Below are 17036 nucleotides of genomic sequence, written 5' to 3' on the forward strand. Positions count from 1 at the left end.
TACTGTGTGTATATATGTGAATGCATGACCAATGTGATTCTGCAACCTGTATACTCAGAAAAATGAGACATTATATCCCATCTGATTCAAATGTATGATATATCAAGGTCATTGTACTGTCATGTGTAACTAATTAAAACAAATTTTAAAAAAAGAACATTATAGCATGTTTGTGTGCTCACGGTAAATAATCCAAGAGAGAGAATGTGATTATGTAAGTAGATGAGATAGCTAAATCCCCAAAAAAGGCAAAAAAGATTTTGGGAACTGGGAAAGCAAAATTCATGAAAAAGAAGAGATTCAATATACAAATTGAAGACCTCTTTTTCCATAGGAACAGTAATAGTTATTCCATTATAAAACAAGGAAAAGCAGAATTTGGGGTAAAAAAGGTATTTACACAGATATATTTGAAGAGAAGAATAAGGAATTTCTCTTCAAGGCCATCAGCTATGACTGAGGAGTTGGATGGCAAGTGAAAGAGGTTTGAGGAATCACTGAGAAATAGAATGACTTAGGCAAGAGCAAGGCTCCACATAAGATTAATGGGCATAATTAAAAGACAGCACAAATTTGTGCTGTTCTCCAGTCAAATTCTGCTTTCAGGGAGTAGGAATGGATAAGATAAGAGTCTGGTTGAGAAGTGTTGAGATTTTGCCAATTAAGAAGGAAGGGTCAAAAGACTGGAAGATATGTGTATGAAAATGAGTATCATTACAAACCATGGAGTCTGTGCTAAGTAAAACATGAAAACTGAGATGTAAGGAGGCAACAGTGATATCAAATGGTGGAAGGTCAAAATGAGACTACACTGGTAGTTAGAGCAGGGGTAAATGAATTGATGAGTGTAGATAGAGAGTGGGATAATTTAAACTGATATTTTTGAGATGATGAAGGTATTGGTAATTATAGATAAGGTCTAAAGTATCATGTTGGAAGAAAGCACCTAAGCTGAAATGGAGGGCAAGATAGTTAGGAAGAGATCAAGAAATCAAAAAGCCAACGTTTTGAGTGAATCATTAGTGTGGACTTTGGCTATCACTAGAAATGATAATGTGATAAAAGTAGCAAGAAAATAATGGTCTTGCACTCAAATATCAGTAACTAAAGCCTAATCCTTGAGGAGGACACCAAGTGATTACAACATAAGGAATAGACAATAAGTTGATGATCTGATAACAAGGGCTTCAGGAAAGCTAACAGGTAAAAATCATTTTTGTAAAAAATTATAAACACAAATGCTTTAGAAGGCCCAAACAAAACCTTTAAGAATTGCATATAAAGAAAAGACTTAGCCTGTCCAAGATCCGCCTTCGCTAACCTGCCCAGGACCCAGGTCCAGGGTAGGTCCGGGTCTGTCATCTACTCTCCCTGCCCCCAAATGTGAGCCCAGGCCTAACCCACTTCCATCTAGGGACACTGCAGACATCACCAAAGTCTTCCCCACATAGTAGCTCTACCTTTCAACTACAAAGAAGGCCTAGAAGCAGCTGTATCTTGGAGCAGGCCTCCCAAAGCCAGTGTAAAGCCTACCAGTTCAGTCCCATCTCTGAAAGACGTTGCATCTATCTTGGGGCACCTCCACTGCTATCTTGAGTTACCTCTACTATTGCTGCCGCCATCTTTAGTTGCAGTAGCATCCACTGTGTGACACCTGCAGGGTCTGGAAGCCCAGCAGCAAGGTGAGGTACAGATAATCTGCACAGATACTATAAGATTATAGGGTAGAAAATGTAATATCTCAGATCCACACTGCAAAAAGGGAAGACACATAGACAACATGAAAAAACAAGGGAGGAAAGTGCCCTAAACAAATCAGGATACTATAAAAACAGATCCCATGGACAGCAAAGTTGATGAAATGTCAGAGAAGGAGTTCAGAATGTTCATAATTAAAATGATCTGTGAATTAAAGAATGACCTAAATTAGCAAATACAGGCAAAAATTGATCACTCCAACAAAAAGATAAAAAAAATCAGAAATCTTTGAAATGAAGGAAAAAAAACAAATAAAAAACTCAATAGAAAGTATCACCAACAGACTAGAACACTTGGAAGACAGAAGATCAGATAAAGAAGACAAAGTATACAATCTGGAAAATAAAGTTGACCACACAGTGAAGATAGTAAGAAACCATGAACAGAACATCAAATGGGATAGCATCCAAAGATCAAATCTAAGAGTTATTGGGATGGAGGAAGACACAGAGTTTCAAATCAAAGGAATGCACAAGCTCTTCAATGAGATAATAATCGGAAAATTTCCAAATATGAAGATTGAATTGTAAAATCAAATACAAGAGGTTTACAGGACACCAAATATACAAAATCACAACAGATCTACACCAAGGCACATTATAATGAAAATGTCTAGGATATAGATTAAGGATAGAATCTTAAGGCTGCAAGAGAAAGGAATCGGATCACATATAGGGGGAGACCAATTCATACCTCAGCAGATTTTTCAACCCAGACCCTCAAAGCCAGGAGATCATAGAACAACATATACCAAGCTCTGAAGAAAATGGATGCCAAACAAGAATCTTATATCCAGCAAAATTAAGCTTTAGATCTGATGATGAAATAACAATCTTCCATGATAAACAAAAGTTCAAAGAATTTACAACTAGAAAGCCTGAACTACAGATCATCCTCTGCAAAATATTCCAAGAAGAGGAAATGAAAATCAGCAGAGGGAGGTATTACACTAAAGGAAAAACTAATCAAAGGAGAAACCAAGTCAAGTTAAATACCAAAAATAAACAATAATGTCTGGGAATACAAATCATGTCTCGATAATAATCCTGAATGTTAATGGCATAAACTTACCAATCAAAAGACATAGACTTGCAGATTGGATCAAAAAAAAAAAAGATCCAATAATATGCTGCATCCAAGAGACTCATTTCATAGGAAAAGACAGCCACAGACTGAAGGGGAAAGACTGGGAAAAACCATATCACTCACATGGACTGTGGAAGCAAGCAGGGGTTTCCATCCTCATATCAAATAAAGTAGATTTCAAGCTAAAGTTAATCAAAAAGGATAAAGGACACTACATACTGCTCAAGGGAACCATACACCAACAAGACATATAACAATTATAAATATATAGGCCCCAAACAATGGAGCATCTACGTTCATCAAACAAACACTTCTCAAGATCAAGAGTCAAACAGACCACAACATAACAATTCTAGATGACTTTAACACACCTCTTTTACCACTGGATAGATCTTCCAAACAAAAGCTGAACAAAGAAATTATAGTACTCAGTAATGCAATCAATAACTTACACTTAACTGACTTGTATAGAGTATTTCATCCTTTAACAAGCGAATACACATTCTTCTCAGCAGGACATGGATCCTTCTCTAAAACAGACCACACATTGGACCACAAAGCAACTCTTAGCAAATATGAAAAAGTAGAGATACTATCCTGCATTCTATTGGATCATAATTAAATGAAAATAGAAAACAATGATAAAATAAAAAATAAAAGCTACTCCAACACCTGGAGACTAAACAATATGCTACTGAATGAACAACAGGTTGCAACAGACATCAAGAAGGAGATTAAAAAATTCTTAGAGGTAAATAAGAACACTGATACAACATACTAAAATCTCTGGGACACTAAGAAGGCAGTACTAAGAGGAAAATTTATTTCATGGAGTTCATTCCTTAAAAGAAGAAAAAGTCACCATATAAATGACCTAACATTACGTCTTAAAGCCCTATTAAAAAGAAGAACAAACAAACACCAAAATTAGAAGAAGACAGGAAATTCTGAAAAAACTGACAAAACAAAAAGTTGGTTCTTTGAAAAAATAAATTAAATTGACAAACCCTTAGCCATGCTAAGGGAGAGAAGGAGAGAGAAAGGAAACTCAAATTACTAAAACACATGATGGAAAAGGAAATATCACAACAGACACTATATAAATATAGAAGATAATTAGAAATTATTTTGAAAATTTGTACCCCAATAAAACAGAAAATATCAAAGGCTTCGAAAAATTTCTAGAGTCATATGATTTGCTCAAAATGAAACAGATATACAAAATTTAAACAGACCAATTTCAAATGATGAAATAGAAGATGCCATCAAAAGCCTACCAACAAAGAAAAGCCCAGGACCAGATGGATACATGGCTGAGTTCTACAACACCTTTAACGAAGAATTAATACCAATACTCCTTAAATTATGTCGTGAAATAGAAAAAGAGGGAGCACTTCCAAACTCATTCTATGAGGCCAGTATCACCCTGATTCTAAAACCAGGCAAACACACATGAAAGAAAGAAAACTTCAGACCAATTTCTCTAATGAACAAAGAAGCAAAAATTCTCAATAAAATTCTGAGAAATCGAATAAAAAAATATCAAAAAAATAATGGGCCATGATCAGGTGGGGTTCATCCCAGGGATGCAAGGTTGGTTCAACATACGGAAATAAAAAAAATGTAATTCATCACATCAATAGACTTAAAGAACCACATGATCTTCTCAATAGATGCAGAAAAAGCATTTGACAAAATATAGTACCTCTCCGTGTTCAAAACACTAGAAAAATTAGGGGTAACAGGAACATCTCTCAACATCATAAAAGCTATCTATGCTAAACCCCAGGACAACATCATTCTAAAATGGAGAAAAACTGGAAGCATTCCTTCTAAAAATTGGAACAAGACAGGAATGCCCTCTTTCACCACTTCTATTTAACATAGTTCTTGAAACACTGGCCAGAGCAATTAGACAGATGAAAGAAATTAAAGGGATATAAATAGGAAAAGGAAAAACTCAAATAGCACTATATGCCAATGATATGATTCTGTACCTAGAAAACCCCAAAAATTTCACCAGAAAACTTCTAGAACTAATAAATGAATCCAGCAAAGAAGTAGAATACAAAATCAACATCCATAAATCGAAGGCATTTCTATAAATCAGTGACAAATCCTCTGAAAGGGAAATGAGAAAAACTATCCCATTTACAATAGCCTTAAAAATAAAATAAAATAAAGTAAAATACTAGGGAATCAACTTAATGAAATACCTCTACAATGAAAACTACAGAATGATAAAGAAAGAAATTAAAGAAGACCTTAGAAGATGCAAAGATCTACCTTGTTTTTGGATAGGCAGAATTAATATTGTCAAAATGACCATACTACCAAAAGCATTATACAGATTTAATGCAATTCCAATCAAAATCCCAATGACATTCCTCATAGAAACAGAAAATGAAGTCATGGGCTGGGATTGTGGCTCACTGGTAGAGTGCTCGCTTAGCATGCATGAGGCACTGGGTTCAATCCTCAGCACCACATAAATATAAAATAAAGATATTGAGCCAACCTAAAAAACTAAAAAATAAATATTTTAAAAAAAGAAGTCATGAAATTCTTCTGAAAAATAAGAGACCCAGAATACCTAAAGGAATCCTTTGCAAGAAGAATGAAGCAGGTGGCATCACTATACCAGAACTTAAACTATCCTACAGAGCAATAGTAACAAAAACAGCATGATATTGGCACCAAAATATGAAATTGAAACAGAAGAAACAATTGAAAAAATTGACAAAACAAAAAGTTGGTGCAGAATAGAGGACACAGAGACCAACCCACATAACTACAGTTATCTTATATTAGACAAATGCACCAAAAACATACATTGGAGAAAAGATATCCTCTTCAACAAATAGTGTTGAGAAAACTGGAAATCCATATGCAACAAAATGAAATTAAAACCCTATCTCTCAACATGCACAAAACTCAACTCAAAGTGGATCAAGGACCTAGGAATTAAACCAGAAACCTCGTACCTAATCTCTATCACGTTGGATTAGGCCCCAACTTCCTCAATAAGACTTCTATAGCACAAGAATTAAAATCAAGAATCAATAAATGGGATGGATTCAAACTAAAAAGATTCTTCTCAGCAAAAGAAACAATCAGTGAGGTGAACAGAAATTCTGTATTTTGGGCACAAATTTTTACCACATGCACATCAGATAAAGCAGTAATCTCTAGGATATATAAAGAACTCTAATACCCCCCCAAAAAAAAACACCCCCAAAATAAACAACCAACAAAAAAAACCCCAAATAACCCAATCAATACTTGGGCCAAGGAATTAAACAGACACTTCTCAGAAGAGGACATACAATCAAATAATATATGAAAAAATGTTCAACATCTCTAGCAATTAGAGAAATGCAAATCAAAACTACTCTTAAGATTTCAGCTTATTCCAGTCAGAATGGCAGTTATTAAGAATACAAACAACAGTAAGTAAGTATTGGTGAGGATGTGGGGAAAAAGGCACACTCATATACTGCTAGTAGGACTGCAAAATAGTGCAGCCAATATGGAAGGCAGTATGGAGATTCCTTGGAAAACTGGGAATGGAACCACCATTTGACCCAGCTAGCCCCCTCCTCATTCTATACCCAAAGGACTGAAAAACAGCATACAACAGGGACACCGCCAAATCAATGTTTACAGCAGCACAATTTATATAGCTAAACTGTGGAACCAACCTAGATGCCCTTCAGTAGATGAATGCATAACAAAAATGTGGTATATATGCACAATGGAATACTATTCAGCATTAGAAGAGAATAAAATCATGGCATTTGCAGGTAAATGGATGGAGTTAGAGAATATAAATGCTAAGTCAAGTTAGCCAACCCCAAAAAACAAATGCAGAATGTTGTCTCTGATACAAGGATGCTGATTCATAATGGGGTTCTGGAAGGGGAGCACAGGAACATTAAATAAACTCCAGATAGAGCTAAGGGGAGGAAGGGAAGGGGGAGGGGGTTTGGGGGTAAGAAAGACGGTGGAATGAGATGGACATCATTACTGTAAGTACATATATGAAGGCACGAATAGTGTGAATATACTTTATATACAACCAGAGATATGAAAAATTGTGCTCTATATTAATAATATGAATTCTGACATATATAACAAATTAGAATAAAAAATTGCAATGGAAAAATGGAAAGGAAAAAAGATGTGTCCACATATAACTAAAAAATAAATATTAAAAAACAACAAACAGGGCTGGGGTTGTGGCTCAGTGATAGATGCATTAGGCTCTGGATTTGATCCTCAGTACCACATAAAAATAAAAAATAAAGATATTGTGTGTCCACCTTAAAAAAAAAATCTAAAAAAATAAATATTAAAAAAAAAAAAAAAACAGACTGGGGATGTGGCTCAAGCGGTAGCATGCTTGCCTGACATGGGGTGCTGGGTTCGATCCTCAACACCATATAAAGATAAAGATATTGTGTCTGCCTAAAACTGAAAAATAAAAGCAAACAAACAACCCCCCCCCCCAAAAAAAAAAACAGACTGGAAGAATGCAGTAAAATTCGTAATTGTAGTTGCTGAGGAAGTGAAAGTAAAATATAAAAAACTAGCAAGGTGAACTGCAAACTTTTTCATAATGGTCTATTCATTTAATAATAGAAACAACAACAAAGAAATAAATATCAAGCTTTTGCCCTTATGACAGATAACCAATCATTAATCACACTTTAGAACTAGTTCTACCATTTTTTAAATGTTATGCTATTTTACATAAAAGGATAATTCAATATAAAATGACTTTTTTCTGTTTAACATATTAATTAAGAAGCAGTATGACTATTTGTATGTTTGGTCATAATTAGGGCACTCCTTTCTCAATTTGTGAAACAACTATCCCAAATGTGCATGTGGCTGTCTTGAACAGACAATATTCAGAATAAGACTGATACTTGAATCAGATTCTTACTAGAATTACTGCATCTTTAATAACAAAAAAATATATACAAAGTCCTTATATGAAGTGCATGTGTAGGACAAAGGGTATGTGAGAATTTCAAATGGGTTGCATTCAAATTGACTAGCATGCTTTGACTTGCCTTTGACATAAAAGAAGTACAAGATCTCTGTCCATTAGAAAGGATAATTCTATTATGAAAATAATTCGTTATACTTGAGTAATTAAATCAATGAGCAGATAACAAAGATGACTTATTGGGGGACAGTAAATAGATTTCATAATATAATTTGTATTTACTTTACAATGATTAGTGGTGATAACAAACCTTAATCATTTAAAAGTGAAAATACTATCATTTACAAAAATCACAACTAAAAAAGGGAACATACAAAAAGAAATTACAAAGTAAATTTAAGATATTTACTATTCATGGGTTCTTTTAACATTAATTCAATGTGTAGAACATATAAGGCTTCCATTTTTCAGTCAACACGACCCTATTAAAATACATTTAAATCTCATCTCAGCTTATACATTTTAAAATACTCAAAATCAGGGAAGAAACTTGCACATAAGTACTTTAATAACAATTTGACTGTATGCAACACAACTGGGCTGCATGCAATAGACAATACACTAGAAGCTTAAAGTACAAACATAGTACTTTTTTTTTTTTTTTTTAATCTATACTGGGGATTGAACTGAGGGGCACTCAATCACCGAGCCACATCCCCAGCCCCATTTTGTATTTTATTTAGAGACAGGGTCTCAATGAGTTGCTTAGCACCTCACTTTTGCTAACGCTGGCTTTGAATTCATGATCCTCCTGCTTCAGTCTCCCAAGCCTCTGGGATTACAGAGCTATCATGCCCGGCCATAGTACTTTCTTTCTAATGTACTGAGAGAACAGGAAATCCCTTAACTTCTGGAACTACTGAAAAGCAGTGATTCTCAAAGTGCAGTCCATGAACCACTGAGCTACATCCCCAATCCCTTCTTTTCTATTTTGACTATCTTTTATTTTCTATTTTTAATTGCCTTGGCTAGAATTTCCATAAAACATTGAATAGAAGTTGTAGTCTATCTTTCCAGGAAGAAGCATCAGAATTAGTCTTGTTAATAAACTTTCTGTGCTCGTGCCCAAAACTATTAGAACAGGACAATAATCAGCATCATTTGCAAATTCCCTTTGGTGATTGTTATTTACATAGAAGCGTCAGAATCAATGCTTTAAATATTAAGCAGTAAAGGGGGGAAAGGACTACATCTTCTTATTATTAAGTTTCTCACTTAAAATAGATTTTTAAAAAAATTATTAAATTAAAATGATTAAGAGTTCTTTTAAAATTTTATAATTTTTTTGAGAGAGAGAGAATTTTTTAATCTTTATTTTTTAGTTTTCGGTGGACACAACATCTTTATTTGTATGTGATGCTGAGGATCGAACCCTGCGCCGCTCACATGCCAGGCGAGCGTGCTACCGCTTGAGCCATATCCCCAGCCCTACAATGTTTAAATGTTATTACACTGAGAACATTTCATCTGAAGAAATAAGATAAATGTGGTATATATGTGTAATAAGAATTATAATGCAAAAAAATCACAAAAAACCCCAAAGTACATGTACGAAAACATGAATTGGTCTGAACATACTTTATATACAAAGATATGAAAAATTGTGCTCCACATGTGTAATAAGAATTGTAATGCATTCTGCTGTCGTGTATTTAAAAAAATAAAATCAATTAAAAAAATTTTAGCAAGCTTAAGCAAACAGACTTACAGTTGGTGATATCAGGTGGTGCATAGCCATCGTTTATATACATACTTGTTGGTTTTGCCACTTTCAAAAAAACAAAATCAGACGTGTTCTTTAAGGCAGTTACTGCTTCTTCATGAGTAACTTCTTCTAAGCATACGCTATTCACCTAAAAGAAAATCCCAAGAGATACTTATTTTTTAAAAACATTTTCTATTGCTTTAGTTAAAAAAAATTACATGAAAATATAGGGGAAACTGGGAGTGATTTAAGGAAAACAAAGTATGCTATATAGAAAGAAAATACCCATCTTTACTGTCCATATCATCACAAAGTTGTTTTTTTTATATAACTATTATAGTTTGAATATGAGGTGTCCTTTAAAAGCGCTTGTGCTAATGCAGGAATATTAAGAGGTAAAATGATTAGATTATGAGAGTTGTAAACTAACTGGTCCATCCTAGTGTGTGCACTAACGGGGTAGTAACTGTAGGCAGGTGGGGGGTGGCTTGAGGAGGTAGGTCACTGGGGGCATGCCTTGGAAACATTCATCTCCTGTGGCCCCTTACTCTCTCTCTCTCACTTTCTCTTTCTGGCCACCACAAGCAGAGTAGCTCTGCCATGGTTTTCTGTCTCATCTCAGGCCCAGGATAATGGAGTTGGTCAACCATGGAGTGAACACCTCTGAAACTGTAAGCCAAAATAAACTTTTCCTCCTCTAAGCTGTTCTTGTCAGAAATTTTGGTCACTGTTATTTTGAAAATACACAAAATATAATGAAATAGCCAATCTTGATTTCAGCCACTAGTCTTTTTATTCCACCAGCCTCAACCTCCTCTTAGGCATTCATGAATATAATGTGTGTGGGGTACATTTTAGTTTTTTTCCTTTTTTGAACAAACGAGACCATATTACAACTTATGCTCTGTAAATGGATTTTTAAAAATATTTTCTTAGTTTTAGATGGACATAATACCTTTATTTTATTTATTTATTTTTATGTGGTACTGAAGATCGAACCCAGTGCCTCGTATGTGTGAGGCAAGCTTTGTACCACTGAGCTACAACCCCCGGCCCCTGTAAATGGATTTTTAATATTTTAGTTATTTATTTTTATAAGGTTCTCAGGGCCTTGCACATGTGAGGCAAGGCTCTATTATTGAGCCACAACCTCAGCCCCGGATTTTTAATAATAAGTACAGTAGAGACTGCTCCACATTGGGACACAGAATTACTACCTTAAAAAACAAAACTGTTGCACAGTACTCCATTGTGTGTTTATACCATAATTTATTAAATCATTCTCAGATTGATATTTAAATTTTTTCTCCTAAATGGCTTTAGTAAATTTACATTTACTATTACAGAACATAGGAATGTCCATTCATTTATACCTCTGTCAACACTGAATATAAAATGATGTGTGTGCTCTGTACATCAGTTATATTTAATTTGTACTTCCATTGTTAATAGTCAAATTGAGTTGTATTTTCAATTATTTACTGACAATTCAGCTATCTTCTATATAGATATGTAACTGATTTTTAGGTACTGACACTATAAACTTGTTTATTAATTCTATTAATCTTTTTAGGACTTCCTATGTTATCTGCAAATAATACAGTTTTATATCTTCTTTCTATTCTCCCGCCCTCAAGGGCTAGGGATCAAACCCACGACTTGCGCATGCTAGGCAAATGCTCTACCACTAAGCTACATCCTCAGTGCCTTCCTTTCTATTCTGAATGTTTTATCTTTCCTGTTTTTGCTGTCCTGACTGGAATTTCTAGTATAACACTGGACAAAAGTGGTAGTTTTTCTTTCCAGTAATTTGTCCATTTCATTTAAATTATCTAAAATATTGCTGTCCAGTTGTTTATAGTACATTCTCTTATGCCCCTGTTTTCATCCTTGCTTTTAGAAATTAAGAGTCTTCTTTATTTTCTTGGAGAATCTAGCTAAAAGCTTGGCAATTTGTTGATATTTTCAAAGAACCAACTTCTAGTATCGTTCTTGTCTATGTTTTTTCTATATCTTGTTTCATTTACTTCTGTTCTAATCTTTATTATAATAAATTTTCTTCCTTCTGCTTGCTTTAGGTTTACATTGGTCTTTGATGCTTTTGCAACATTTTACAAGATTTACTAATGAAATAAAGCATTATCAACATTTATGTTTTAAATTGTAGTGTACTAAAATATTAGTTTTAATGTATTTTTCTTTTCTCTAATTTATACCTTCATAATTGACTATAGAATTTTTAATGCTTTGACCCCAATATTCAAATGTCCTAGAAGAACTGTCAATTTTACTCAGTGATTATTAAAACTGTTTGCAAGGTTTCACCAGCATGATAATTCTAATGGTCTATACTGCTATGCAAAGTGAGGACTGCCTGAATTTTTAAATATACAAATGTAGTATATTGTTAGTAGTCTTCGAGGAGCTCTACTTCCTGATGTTATTAGTATTCTTACAAAAATCTCTTCCTATACTGAATCTTGCTGGGCCACATAACTAGATTTAGCCAGAGAGATACAATAACCATGATGCAAAGAGAGGACTGATAAATGCCATTCTCTAGAGCTTGTTCTCTTGAAAAGCTCATTTTTAAGAACCCGGCCACCATCCTGTAAGAAACTCAAGCTAAACTTAAGACGTCACTAGGGAATTAAACGCTAACAGCCCCAACTGATCTCCCAACAGGAGGAAACACTAACTTGCCCACAATATGTTTGAGCCTATATGGAAGTAGACTGGCTCAGGTGAGCAACCCCAGTTAATACCAAGTGGGAATTAAGGACAAGCTGGACCTACCAAGCCCTACCCAATTTTCAGAACTGTAAGCAAATACATTATTTTTGTTATTTTAGTCATTACATTTTGAATTTTCTTAGCAGCACTGGATAACTAATTAAGAGGTGACATGACTTGCTAAGGGATTCAATGTGTAGTGTGAAAAAAGATAACCTGAAATTTTGGATTTGAGCATTTATTGCCCATTTGCCAGTTTTGACTTACAGTTTAGAAAACAGAGCCTTAGGAGTGAGCACTGATAAACAAGAGAAAATATACAAGGCCTGAGTTCTGAATTACTTCAGTGTTTGGAGGTAAGGGATATGAGGAAGCACCAAAAAAGGAGAGTAAGGTGTGGCTAGTAAGGTAAGAGAAATTATCAAGTTAGAGAGTGACTGCTAAGCAAAGTGAAAAAAGTATTTGGAGAAGAAGGACGGTGTGGCAAATGCCAGGTTAAGTCAATTAAGATGAGGACTGAGAAGTGCATAATTTCAGAGTAATTACAAGAACAAAAGCTTCATTAAAAATGGATTCCACAGAGAATGAGAATACTGCCATGATGGTAAATCAGCACAGATTGCTGGCTCCATACGAAGAATATTGGTTCTGGAGAAATCATAACGGAAAATTTGACAGCCATGTTAAAAAATAAAAGTGAGAAACCTAGTGGAGATAGAAAGCTGTTTAAAAACTGGAGTGTGTGTGTGTGTGTACACGTGCATGCGTAGGCAGTGATGGTAAAAAGGTGTTTCATGTAGGGGAAAGAAAGGCAATCATAGCTGTAAGAGGATTAAGTTAGAATTCTATTATTTCCTTTTCCCCATCATTAACTTAAAAAAAAAATCACAACAAAAATCTCTTTGCAGTATTGGACAGGATGCAGAACAAAACAATCTTTTTGCTGGTGAAATGTAAAACTTTATGGAAAACAACAGGTTTTTTTTTTTTTTTTTTTTTTTGAGTTGTTGTTTTAAAACTACTACTATTAGGGCTGGGCATGGTGGCATACACCTGTAATCCCAGCAATTTGGGAGGCTGTGACAGGAGGATCACAAGTTCAAGGGCAGCCTCAGCAACTTGATGAGGCCCTAAGCAACTCAGTGAGAGTTACTGTCTCAAAGTAAAAAATAAAAAGAGCTGGGAATATAGTTCATTGATAAAGTACCCCCCTGGGTCTAAATCCCCAGAACCACCCCCCAATACTTCTGGTAATAAAACATCAAATGATATAATTAAAATGAACAGCCAATAAAACTCTTGCAGCAAATGCTCACCAGAATACACCGCAGCACTTTCTAGCAGAATTACTCACAATAGCAAAAAAGTGGAAATAGCTCAACTTACCACTATACTACGCTACTTTATGAGCCTTTGCCAATTCACTTGAGCCCACATGACCTCTCAACCTTGGGTGCTTTTTCAATGAAATGCCCTGGATACTGCTACTTTCACTTAGTCTCCTACTGTTACCAGGTCTCAGCCTCTTCTAGCTGGGTCTGGGCATGGCTGATGTGTCCCACACAGTGGGAGCACAAACAGGTCACAGGCCCAAGTCTGATCTACCTATACTACTGCAGTTCTAGCTCTTCCCTCCATTGTTGAGCTCAGGTGAAATGGTATAACATAGGAAGTGGGAGTTGACTTCCCTACCAGTGCCCAGAGGAGATGGGTAACAGAATTCAGAAATCTACTACAGGGTAGATTACAATATGTAAAACTGAAGTCTAAAGATGAAAGCCAGGAGAGACAAACAGGGGCCAGAATGTAAATTCTTCTTGCTTTTCCCTGGATGGCTAGATAAGATTTAGTGGTTCCATGTTGTCTGCCTAGAAGATTTTTCTACCTGACAAAGCCAGCTTACAAACATTCCACCTTGTATTCGCTTTCTTTCATTCTTTACTTTTCATTTTCAGTGACTCTAGTTAGCTTATTTGAAATCAACTACTCTTGAGATCAGCTCCCATATTTCTAAGAAACATGGACCAAAGAAGTTACTGATGAAGACTGGATAAACTGTGAGATAGTCACAAAGTTAAATATTACATAAAAGTGAAATAAATAAATTTCAACTCAAGGCAGCAACATGGTCAAGTCTCAGTAAGACAATATGAGTGAAAAAGTATTAGACTATATACAACAGCTTTTAAAAAAAGTTTCTAGATTCTACTAAATAAAATATTTAGACATATATGTTCAAACCATTTGTTAAGAATACTATAATTTACCACATAATCATTCCCACTGCATTAATGTGTATTTATCAGTATTCCATGTATCGTTACATCTTATACCAAAGATAGTTTTATAATTAATGATTGTAAAAGGCTAAAGAAAACATTAACGATCTTCCCTGCCCATGTGCCTGCCATGACCTTTGCACATTCTTTTTTTTTTTTTAATGTTTTGTCGTAGTTGTAGTTGGACACAATACCTTTATTTTATTTGGATTGAACCCAGGGCCTTGCACGTGCTAGGCAAGCGCTCTACTGCTGAGCTACAACTTCAACTCCTTTGCACATTCTTGACAGCATATCCAAAGAATGCAGACTTCTCCATAGGTTGTCTCAGTCACCACTCACAAATCTCAAGGCTATCACTCCCTCTTTTCCACCTTACAGTACATGGAGGGTGGTATATGAAGTGACCTTGAGGGGATCACTAGGTCACTCAGGTTGTTAGGATAATGCTTTCTTAGTTAATGACTTTAGGTGTTGGTGTTTCTCCCAATCTTGTGATGTATTTCTTTTCACTTTTGTCTTTCATTTTTGTTTTTATATTATTAATAAAATAAATGCTATCCTGTATAAAGAGAAGGTCTTTATTGTCTTTCAAGTTTGACCTGCCTTATTCGGCAGCTGTACACACTTTAACATTACAAATTGTTAAGAAATACCAGCAGACTTTTCCCTCTAAAACTTCATGTAATGGCCACACCCTGCTTTTCTGCAAAAGAAATTTGGCATAAAATCTGCAAAGCGGTAAAATAGAGTAAGAAACACAAAATTGTTGATGTTTTAGTTCTTGGGCTTAGTAATAACTTCACTAGTTTTCATTATATTATAAATAAATTATTTAAAGTAAAACAAAAGAAGGTCATACATCAAGATGACACTGCATTATAAATTTAAGGATTGTGATTAAACAATTCTGTGCATTTTTAAGCCCTTAATCCTTTAACAATGGGGGGCCACCCCTCATAGAGGGGAAGAGGGAGGGTGGGGGAAAGGAGAGGGAGAGGGAGAAAGAAATAAAAGAGATAAGTGAGGGGCTGGTAGAAGAAATGGAAATGGCAAATAAATACCAACAATCACTAAGAATCACTTTTCAGGTTTTGATAAAACACTGTTAAAATTCACTTATATAGGAATTCTAGAATCTGTCAGGAAAAAAAAATATAAATCCAAATGATTTTTAAAACAATAGATTTCTTATACTTACTGCTAGAAGTTTATCTCCAATCTGAAGTTTACCATCCTTATGTGCTGCACCCCCTTCAATTATTTTGGTTACATAGATGCTATTATCTCCAGGAATATGCTGATTTCCAACACCTCCAGCAATGCTGAACCCAAGACCTGATTGGAAAACACTAGTTTAAGATTCTCATCAATAAAGGCAAAATTAAACCTAAAAACAAATGGCTGAAAATTAGAGGGTGATAATTCTATCATACTAATGACTTTAAAAAAAAAAAAGAAAATAATCTATTTATCTATCTACTTAAAAAATCCTAAGTATTTATTCTATAACCAGGTTCGTTCGTTCGTTCCTTCCTTCCTTCCTTTCTTTCTTTTGTACGTGAATACATTATCTTTACTTCATTTTTATGTGGTGTTGAGGATTGAACCAGGGCCTCACATGTGCTAGGCAAGCACTCTAGCACTGGGCCACAACCCCAGCCCTCCATTTATTTTTAATCTTATCAGTTTTTTAAACATTTATATATCATACCTTAACAGTCCTCATTGTACATGTAACTGCTTGTGATAAACACTATACTTTTTTCTTTTTGACTTAAGCTATGTATCTGCATTTAAAATACTTTTCGGATTAATTATCACACATGAAAGTAAACACTAAATCTATCTTCAAATTATTTAAGGACAAGAATATTTAATTTATCTTAATGTCCAAATACTTACGTAGGGACTAATCTACTTATAGAGATTTTGATTCCTGCTCTTAAAAACTATTCATTAAAGATAGTTTATAGAAATCTTTGTGTTTGTGTGTGTCTTTTTTTTTGGGGGGGGGGGGTACCAGGGATTGAACTCGGGGGCAAACTTAACCACATCCCCAGCACTTTTAATTCTTTACTTTGAGACAGGGTCATACTGAGGCTGGCTTTGAACTTAGAATTCTCCTACCTCAGCTTCCTGAATTGCTGGAATTACAGATGTGTGTCACTACATCCAACTGGAAATCTTGCCTATAAACACCACATGGAAGTTAAATTATACATTTACTATGTGTTCATAGCAGTAAAATGTGTAATAGTATACATAAATTAACATAAAAAGCTTTTCAAATCTTATAATCTTAGTAGGAATGCAGATATCTAACATTCTACTTAAGATAAAAAATCCATATAAATGAGAGATTCTCTAAATCCAACCACTTACGTACTATAGAAGATTGTTAAGTTTTGCTAATTTGGAGATATATATCAAAAATAAGATCATAATTACATTTAACTCA

At 34.7% G+C, this 17036-nt stretch overlaps 1 protein-coding gene across 7 annotated transcripts in view; it reads right to left on the reverse strand.

Annotated features, from left to right (window-relative positions):
* Positions 1 to 17036, reverse strand: part of Dlg1 (discs large MAGUK scaffold protein 1) — a 263303-nt gene that overhangs the window by 86891 nt on the left and 159376 nt on the right. For all 7 annotated transcript variants that reach the window (XM_026379198.2, XM_026379203.2, XM_026379202.2 and 4 more), the window contains 2 exons: positions 15777 to 15913; positions 9567 to 9711 (listed from right to left, as the gene is read on the reverse strand). In XM_026379198.2, the coding sequence (XP_026234983.1) occupies positions 9567 to 9711; positions 15777 to 15913 (282 nt within the window). The remainder of the gene's footprint in view (positions 1 to 9566; positions 9712 to 15776; positions 15914 to 17036) is intronic.

This window comes from Urocitellus parryii, chromosome 2 (assembly GCF_045843805.1).
Source record: "Urocitellus parryii isolate mUroPar1 chromosome 2, mUroPar1.hap1, whole genome shotgun sequence".
NCBI lineage: Eukaryota > Metazoa > Chordata > Mammalia > Rodentia > Sciuridae > Urocitellus > Urocitellus parryii.